Here is a 10,089-nt window from a genome sequence, read left to right as displayed (position 1 = left end):
CTGAAATTGGGGGCAAGTCGGCGCCCTAGGCGGCCGCCTATGTTGCCTGTAGGATTGACCGGCCCTGGTGTGCTCTAAGTAAAATATTACTTGTTGGTGTATATGGTAAACTTTGCATGTCACATTTTGGTGCATATGTTTGTTTGTTGAAGAAGGGAATGTTTTGTTTGTCCAGAAGCATTGTATAGATAAATCCCAACACAAAGGCTCCCAAAATGAAAACAAATATGCAACCAAACAAGCATCAATGAATAAATCAATAATGAATGTGCATAATACATCGCAGGTGGTATACTAAATACACTGTTGAGATGTCCTTCTAGTAATATTCTGTGATGGGTTAACGTATTTGTTTCATTCCAAATAAAAAACACACACAATCCCAACTTTGGTTCTATGTCTTTTTTTAAAATGTAACATTTATCTTGATCTCTGTGTGAGAAACAGTAGCATAATGCAATATTCTTATGTAGAATTTAGAGAGTCTACTGTTAGATGATATTTTAAAAATCATTTGGCAATTATGGAGAGATTCTTTCCACCTGAGCACTAAATCACAAGGTTTTCATGCTGTTAAAATTGTGTGCATTTGCAATAATTTGTTACAAAACATGTTGATCTTGATGTTAAAAATTTGTCCTGCATCCAAGAATACTTGATAGATTGGTCATGTGTGGCTGGTGTCTAATCCCTCTAATAGAGATGCTGAGTATCACTGTTTCATGACACTTATACCTGCTTTAGATTGCAGTTTACCAAGACATTTCCAGATGCTTTAGTCTGGCTGTCAATACCCTAGATCACACATTGAGAGGAACAGACGGTGGCTTAATTTCAATCAGTTGCAGGAGGTTGAAAGCTTTCTTGATAAAACAAATCTGCCAATTCTGTTGACCAAACACAGGCACAGAAGGTCCCGATTTCCACCACAGTTTGCATAACCAGATGAGTACGCATCTGGGTGATTTCCCAGCCACTGTCTGTGTTTCTGATACAGGGGACAATGCTACTGAGGAAAACCTTTATTTTCTAATCGGCCCTCCAACACAGACCAAGAAAAATACCTACTTGTGTGTGAGTCTGTGATGGACTGGATTGTCCCCCTGGCTGGTATCCTACCCTGACTGGAATAGACTTCAGGCTGTCCCATGACCCTGTACTGCAGCTCTCAGTATGACGTGTGTTATTACTGATGCACGTGCACCCGCTGTTAACTCACTCGCTCCAGGATTGCCAGATTGTATGGAAGGTAGATAATTATGTAAAATCAAGACAAAAATAGGCTCATGGAAGTTTTACTTACACAAAAATGTTCTGAGGGCAGAATGAAAAATGATTGGTTCAGAGAGATAACCAATCAGATTGTAGAGGAGGCAATGCGAGGAGACGGGACCAAGACATTTGATCAGCTGGTCCCACCTCCTTTGCAATCTGAAACTGAAAACTCCCATGAGCCAAAAATAGGCTGGAGTTGTTTGGGCCTATTCCTCTCAAAATGCAATATTACTGTTTTCGTTTTAAAGACACTCGCTCCATCAGTCGCCCTCAACTGCACTTACAACCTTAGATCAGTTTAGTGCTGTGCAATTTTTGATTGCAGAAGAACACTGGATGTTAAATTGAGCCTCGCTATCAACATAATTGCCAGGCACTTCCACAGGCTTGTGTTAATGTTCTCCACTGCTATTAAGCTTCTAAAATAGACCACAGCCTGCATAGTGCTAATAATAAGCTATTGTATGAAGGGATAGAGTCAGGTGACTGGGTCTAGTCATGCTGATTTGTTCCACCTGTTCCTCACAAGAAGTATGACTTCCTGCTCTTTGTTAATTTTGGCCCATGGCATTGTTGATATTCATTAGGCTAGTCTAACGGGCTTTTGCCTGTGACTCTGTGTCAAATGTCCACCCCGCAGTGTTTAAAAGATGGCTAAGAGATGCTGGTACACTGAACAGCACTGTATGACTAGGCACAAGTCAGTCTGCAGGTGGTTGATGTAGAACTGACTCGCCCCTTGCCAAGGCAGCAAAAGAAAAGACGCATTCAGCTAAAGTAAGGAGGATTTTAGAAAAAAAGAGATCTCACTAGAAACCAGTAATAATTAAGTCGAGAATCGACCAAAAAGTGACAACAGGAAAAATGTCTCCTTATAAGGCTTTACCTCTGAGGGCTTTGTTTTCTGGAGTCGGGTAGAAACCTTGGTTTCATTTTGTAATGTAGGCTCATCTTTTATTTAACTCCATATATTAGACATGCTTCCTATAGTTTTGAAATATTTCAAGATGTTATTGTGCTAGACACAGAAAAACGAGCACACGCATTTGTCTGTAGCAAATTAAACTAGAATACTGCAACACCTCTGTCTGGGAGCCAGCATACCGCTCGTTCTGGTCCACAGCAAATCGAAAATGTCGTGGTAGGAGTTTTAGCCATAGGAAGAACACACGGTTTGTTAGCAGTCTTGATGCGTCTTCACTCGATTCCTGTAGAGGTCAGAACGGACTTAAACTCTCCTCAGTTGTAAAGTGCTGCAAGGGGGCTGACTAATGTGTACTATCCAATTTATACTTACAGATCACAGAATGCCGACTTCCTCGTAATTCCTCGAGTAAATAATTGTTGACAGTAAAGCCTTCACCCACTGGAATCCTACCAAGAAAACGTTCTGGCTGCTAATCTGACGGATGCCCCGTGGTCGCAGTGTTTACATGCAACAATTAGTGCATCTGTGCACTAATTATCTCTTTTGGGAAGAGGCTATAGAAAAGCAAACTGAAATATATCGGGCTCTTTCAAAATCGTTCAAAACATTTATTTTCCCTGCAAAATTGGTTTCGTTTTGTCAGCAGCGAGTGAGCATTCAAATGACGAGCAACACCAGTATAGATTTTGCTTGTGAATTGAAAGAGCATTTCACATTTTTTAGGTCACTTGCATTAAATATTTCCATGCTGAACTTTCCATTTAATGTACTATGCCTCCGTTATATACCTGTCTCTTTAACTTTGGAATGGAATATGAACGAGGCTGGACTATCGATAGAGTTTACGCCATTTACATATTCGGAATTAGATGTATATCCAAAGGCAAGACAAAATGCCATGACAGAGGCGAGAGGGAAGTGTTTGCGCTTTGTCCTTGGAGGGCAGGCAGCAGTGTGATTAATGACGTGACAACCGCTTTCCTTCAAACGTCCCTTTTCCCCTTGGAAGGTGCCATGCAGAAAACAGTAATAAGCCGTTCAGTGCTGGCCGAAAATATGAAACCGTTTTACTCCAAAAAAGCTAATAATGTTAAACGTTATCCTTGTAGCCTAATTAATCTAACATAAAGGTATTTCCTGTAATATGTCTTTAGCCATATTCGTTATATTTTAATATATTCACTAAAAGGCAACAATAATGAGAATAATGATCACAGCACACTTTTTTCCTGCACCACATGTTAACATTTGATTATCTGCTTGAGGATAAACCTCCAAGAGCCGAACTCTATAATCTCATCATATAGTTTATAAATATATGTCTTAATTTACAGGACCAAAGCCTGCTGATTCTGTATACATGGCAAACACATCATTATGAAGGGACCATGCATAATGAAACAAGCATAATGACTGAAAAGAACACAATATATTATCATAATGATATATCATCATACACGTCTTTCACTTATTCAAGCATAAAGACACTTTTATTCTACGTTGGTGTATATTATGACATAAAGAAGTAATTGTGCGTTGTAGATATCGAGCACGTGTCTTAAGCTGAATACTGTACATCAGGACAGCTTAATCTACGACAGGGTTTGAGGGTTTAAGAACTTTTAATGTCCCAAAATATACTACTGATTAGACTGGTAACCTGTAGCGGAAGGTGCTTGACATTTTCTCTCTCTATTTTTTAAAAATTTAATTATAATATGTGTTTATTTACTAGAGATATCTAAACTGAGAGGTCATGCCAGAATATGATTATAAACTTATAGCAAACCTGAATAGTTGAATTACAATATGACTGTGATGGGGTTGAATTAAAGTGTGACATGTTTCAGACAACAATGCAAAATAATAACTTATGAAACGTTTTTTTAAAAAATTTCGATATCAAGATGGGAATGTGTATTTTCATTACTATGTCACATCACATCAACAATTGTCCCAGGAATTTGGGAGGGGGGTCCCTTAGTTTATTTTGCCACCAATGAACCAGTTGGTCACCAATAATAATCCAATTATTTTTGACCTGGAATCCCACCGAAATCGACTGACAGGTTGGGTGCCCCTGGTACATAGGCTATATAATGTTAGGGTTGAGAATGATAGACCAGCTCTCTCAAGACTGGCTGACCGGGAAAATTCAAAGCAACTGCCATTTTATTGAAATACTAGAGAAAATTAATTCCAGCAGTATAGCATTATCATATTTAAAATACAGTCTATTCATAACGTAAATAAAGCTTTACACCTTAGCTTTGTCTGGGTAATTCTGGTGGCAGACCATTACACACAGGATATCACTTCAATAAGCAATTTAAATAATTCAATAGTTGAATTAATTATGTCTGTAAATAAGCCTGGGGCCGCAGCTCTGAGGTTGTTAGAAGCTGGAGATCAGCTGGATCACCTAGTTTTTGTTTGTGTGGATGGTCACATTTCCAGTGTGGTTAGGTCTACATGTAACATAACTCGTTTAAATGTTTTTTTAGAACATTTGCAACACATACTACAGTGCTGAAATATGACACAGCAAGGAAAGATACAGTATATAGCAAAAATCATGTTCCGGCATTGCAAGCTTGTTTGGCCAATTAATACTGTCGTATTAATACAATTAAAAGCAATAAAAAACAAAATTACGGGCCAAACTTAAATGCCCTGTAAAACAATATTTGAATAATCACTGATTTCACACATATCTTTTTCTATTTGTTAATTGGACGAGTCAGAGTTCCCTTTAGCCTAACTGTTCAGTGTAATCTAGACTCACTGTTCATTGTAATCTAGAATCACTGTACAGTGAAATCTATCTTCACTATTACATGTAATTTGGACTCACTATTTGGTGTAATTGACATTTACAGTATAAACCCATGATTGCAAAGTTCCTGTAAGTCTGTAAAATTCCTCTTATGGACCGCTATCTGACTTTACCTCTATAAAATACTTGTAAATAATGTGAACCCTGTAAGGTATTTAACTGATATCTCATGTGCAGGAATTCAACATGTATATTGTATTTCAGAATACTGGGTATAATTTTTGTTTTTTATTTTGCGGGGTAGTCAGTTGGCACTTGGTAACCTGGTATTTTGTTTTTGTTTTTTTCGGTCTTGTGATAAATGCATCCGACTCGGTTGTGGCGTTAATTCCTACATGGCCGACGGCCCCGCTGGGTTTCCCCTATCTGTTCCTATCGTTTCTCTGCATTCTACCCCTTCTCTGGTGTCATCCCCCCCCATGACATTTGTATCTGTTTGCCATTCTCCCTGGAGGAAGCGTTACGTGTTACATATGCATTACTGGTATTTATTACATATTAAGCAGGACTGCTGACATCATACAAGGTCACTATGGAGATTAACAGTGACAGTTTTATCTAGGCTATACTACTTCATTGGTGAAAGATTTTGTTGGAATCTGAACAATCTCTGTTGGGTTGAAAATAAGAAAATGTGGTTCACACTTTGCATTTTTGGTTTAAGGTTGTTCATCAGGATTTCTGCATTTCTCTCATGATATTTATTTTCCTAAATAACACAGGGCAATGCTGTTGACTCCTGTTCATTCTGCCCCATACTCAGATGTCACATACTCCTATATACGGTCACATACACTCATATATACACAACCTCAACAGAAAGTGAGCCATAATCACACTGAACCTTGCAGTCCTAACATATTTATTTCCATTTCAGTCCATACAGAATGAGACTAGCAAGTGAGTGAGTGATCTACAGCTGTGCATTGTAATCAGTGATGAATTAGAATGAAACACCTGGAATAATATTAGTTTTTCTCTCTATGACTAACTGAAGAGAGCAGCATACTTTAAGTCACGCATATCCATGAAAAGTATATTCTTGTTGTTGCAGTATCAGCTTTTCACTACTTCTACGCAAGCTATTTGCACTCTATGTGTTTTATGATCTAGTTTTTTAACTAGACTTTTGTTTTATACCAGGCATTTCCTCGTCCTTAATTACATTTTTTTGTTTTAAATACCAATAATCCCTTGAATATGGAATGTGATGCAAGAAAATGTTCAAATATTTGTTAGACTCATTGGTGTATCCACTAATCAGACATTTTCAATTGTGCTGTTTCTAAAATCACCCACATTCAACATAATTTTAATGTTTCTGTTACATTAAAATTCAAATAAAACAGCACGAAGACACAAAATATCTCTAGAAGTTTGTAGAAACCAAAAAGACAACAGCAACTTATAAAGTTAACGTACAATTTCAAATACTGAAATAACTCCTCCGTGCCATATGGCTGATTAGACATAATTTAAATAAACAATTCATCTACATATTAAAACCCCAGTGAAAATAAAAAAATGTCAAAATGGGTGTTGACTGTGGATAATATACAATATGACTAAAATCTCATAATATGTACTATGCTTTTACATACAAAAAACTTACACCATACACCATCTTTAATTCTGTTTTCAGTAATGCAACTTAAATGCCAACATGTGTGCTGCACCTTTATCCCTGTCAGATCACAAAAAGAAAAAATACAAAGACTGAACCAGACACTGAACTGGTTTGTGTAGCTTGTTTTCATATGGCTGCTTGGACCTTAACAGCCCCTTTGCTGGATGCAGTTCACAGTTCTTTCAAAAGGGGGCAGCAAGCAGAAAAGCTGCAGTCCATAGGAGGCACAGGGAGGAGTGCTTGGTTAGGCATGCCCCACTCACGTCGTGAACAGCATCTGGTCCTAGAAATTTCCGAGAGAATCTGTTATACTGGAAGCTAATTTATTCTTTCATGCTTGACCCTATTTGATACTGTACATGTTGTGAGGCCCATTTCACACAATGAGTAATCCCTCCCCTTCAAAAAAAATGTCACAGGGAAAAAAACAGTTAATTTTATTTCTCACAACACAGGACCCTGTACTGGATAAGGAGTCATGGAAGATAGGTAGGTTGATGAATGGATGAATGTTAATTTCAGAGGCCTGACTTGTGAACAATCTTAATATAACATGCAAATGTTAAAAGATGAAAAATGCACAAGGAAATTATGGAAAGGGTTGAATAGATCCCATTTAATAAGATCTGTTTGTACAGGCTGTTACATAGCAGTAATAATCATATGGCTTGTGGCAGTTTTACTTACCTCAAAATGTTCTGAGGGCAGAATGAAAACTGATTGGTTCTGAAAGATAACCAATCAAATTGTAGAGGTGGTGGGTCCAAGCAACTATGGAGGCGGGACCTAGACATCTGATTGTTGGTCCCACCTCCTCTAGTTGCTTGGACCCATCTCCTCTACAATCTAATTGGTTATCTCTCAGAACCAATAGCTTTTCCTTCTGCTCTCAGAACATTTTTGTGTAAGAAAACTCCCAAAAGCAATAATATGAAGTAATACTTACCATGCAATATCATGCTAGCATTAGTGTTTCCCATCACATTTGTGGCCACACAGGTGTAGTTGCCGTAATGCTCCTCAGAAACGTTGAAGAAGACTAGCCTGGATTTTTTACCCATGTTTTCTATCTTTGCCCCATTCAATCCACTGAGGATCCTGAAAAAAAGTCAGACATGTGAGCGTGTAAAAACATATTACGTCTAAAAGGACTTACAGGTAAATCATAAATTGTAAATGCTCAGTGTTCACTGTTTCCAATAGCTCAGTATATATTAACTATCCCCGGCAGTATAGATCATAAGATACAGGTACACCCTGTACAGGATGCCAGTCCATCACAGGACAACTACATCCAAAGACTCAGAAGGAAATTTCACCAACTACAGAGGAAAACCAGAGTACTGAGAGAAAACATGAGGAGAACATGCAAACACACAGACACACAGACACACACAGACAGCACTTCCCATTGAGCCATCATGAAAACTAATTACGAATTTAAATATGAATTAAGAACCTAATACAAATTCACTATACCTAGACATATGCATCACATGGATATTTACAGAGCTCTCCTTCCTCTTGGCATCATTTAAATGAGAGCTTTCTCTCATCATTTATTATGTTAGTTAATCTTAAACCCATATCTTAAGCATTATCCATTATGCCCTGATCATAATAGATGAAGTTTTTATCTTGTCAATATAGGTTCAGATCAGACTAACCAGATCATCCCTGACCCCTTTGGTCCATACTTGCCTGCGACCTTCTCGGTACCACTGGAACTCCGCCCCCGGGATTGCCGAGGCTTCACACTGCAGGGCTCCCTGCTGCCCCCTGGTGGCTCCAGTCGCCCTGGCGCTAAGGATGGATGGCGGGTCTGCAGACCACATTACACTCGGTTAAACCAATCATAATGAAGGGCGGGGCCTAAAAATAAGGTCAAGCTCATCAGACAGATCAAAACTCAATTAAACCAATCAGTTGTGAACATTCAAAGATAATACATTGATCTTTGGGGTGATTTAGTTATTTTCTGGTTGCATATTTTTATCATCTATGTGACATCGTTCATAAGTAAAAATTTAATCATAGACACTTGTTAGGAATTATCCTTTCTCATAGTGTATCAATGTTTTTGTTCCAGTTTAAAACAGAACACTGATAAAACAATATACTTTAGGGATTTCCATCTGTCACCGAGGCCAGTTCAAAACACATCTCTCAATACACTGACAATGGTCTGATTCATAATAGATACATAGGAAGCAACTACTAATGTGATAGGATATAATTCACCCCTATTGCAATGCAGTGCATTTTTTTATGATTTGATTCAGCAAAATGCAATTCAATGCGATATGATGCAAAAGAATATGATGCTATGCAATTCAATATGGTACAGAGAAAGAAACAATGTCCTGAGTTCATCCCTAATTTTATCCAATGCACACTTTTTTAATCAGGGTAATTGCATCATGAACCTTTATGCTGCAGCATGCATCAAATCCTGTCATTTTAAACATCCAAGATGGCAGCATACTCAAAGTCCATGGCCTGGTACTGAACGCTAGCTGCCAATGAAGACTGCTAAAGGTCCAGTTTGAGATGATTCCCTACACTTCCTGCTGCAGTGATCCAGCACACTCATTACGAACCATGATGCATGATTAACGTGAATTAATGTCAGTCTTGAGCTTACAATTGACTGTGATGTGCACTGTTCTCATGTCAGGAGTTGAGATGTCATTGCTGGAGGTACACTCATAAATTCCAGATTGTTCTTTGGTGATCGCTGTGATGTCGATGTATTCGCCTTCCGACAGGAATTTGTTTCCTGGAATAAAAAGACAATATTAATTTTTCATGGGTACATTACAATTCATGCTAGAGGCAAAAACACTGATAAACAAATGAACTCTGACATTCTAAAAGTATGTTTTTAACCCGTAACCTTTCCTAAACATCCTTTTTCATAGAAGCAGAAATGATTATGGCAAATATACAAAGTAAATAAGTTAGCTGCTCACCAAACAGGATATCCAAGTTCACACCTTAGGCATTGATTTCAGGGTGGTGGATAAGGACCAACAAGGGTGGTGGACAGATTAGAATAGAGCTGCTTTTAAAATACCGTTAAAATACTACATAACATGGTATACTAGTATGGTGGTATTAAAAATTACATAATGCCTGGGGGGGGGGGGGGGGGGGTAGTGCAGGAAAGGGGGCTGCAAAACTGTCCGGGAGAGGTGAGATGTCTGATTTGCACGCTCATTCATACAATTTAACGATGATTTCAGAGCAGTACATTTCATTGGTCACTTTTTATAGGAGCATTGGACTGCAGTGAATCATGGGAAATGGCTCATCGAAGCATCGGCAGGTGAGGCTGATGTCACTATTCAGTCACTGGCTAATTAAATGTTTTTATCTGTCCTTTAATTCATGAGTAATTTATCTCCTTTTCTATTATGGCTT

At 38.2% G+C, this 10,089-nt stretch overlaps 1 protein-coding gene across 2 annotated transcripts in view; it reads right to left on the bottom strand.

The window, feature by feature from the left end:
* Window positions 1–5,884: 5,884 nt before the first annotated feature.
* Window positions 5,885–10,089, bottom strand: part of LOC111851244 (opioid-binding protein/cell adhesion molecule homolog) — a 54,964-nt gene continuing 50,759 nt past the window's right edge. For both annotated transcript variants that reach the window (XM_023825972.2, XM_023825970.2), the window contains 4 exons: window positions 9,311–9,445; window positions 8,368–8,488; window positions 7,613–7,764; window positions 5,885–6,949 (listed from right to left, as the gene is read on the bottom strand). In XM_023825972.2, the coding sequence (XP_023681740.2) occupies window positions 6,849–6,949; window positions 7,613–7,764; window positions 8,368–8,488; window positions 9,311–9,445 (509 nt within the window). In that variant the 3' untranslated portion in view covers window positions 5,885–6,848. The remainder of the gene's footprint in view (window positions 6,950–7,612; window positions 7,765–8,367; window positions 8,489–9,310; window positions 9,446–10,089) is intronic.

This window comes from Paramormyrops kingsleyae, chromosome 17, assembly GCF_048594095.1.
Source record: "Paramormyrops kingsleyae isolate MSU_618 chromosome 17, PKINGS_0.4, whole genome shotgun sequence".
Taxonomy (NCBI): Eukaryota; Metazoa; Chordata; class Actinopteri; order Osteoglossiformes; family Mormyridae; genus Paramormyrops; species Paramormyrops kingsleyae.
The sequence above is the reverse complement of the archived record's forward strand: the minus strand, read 5'-3'. Positions and strand labels throughout refer to the sequence as shown.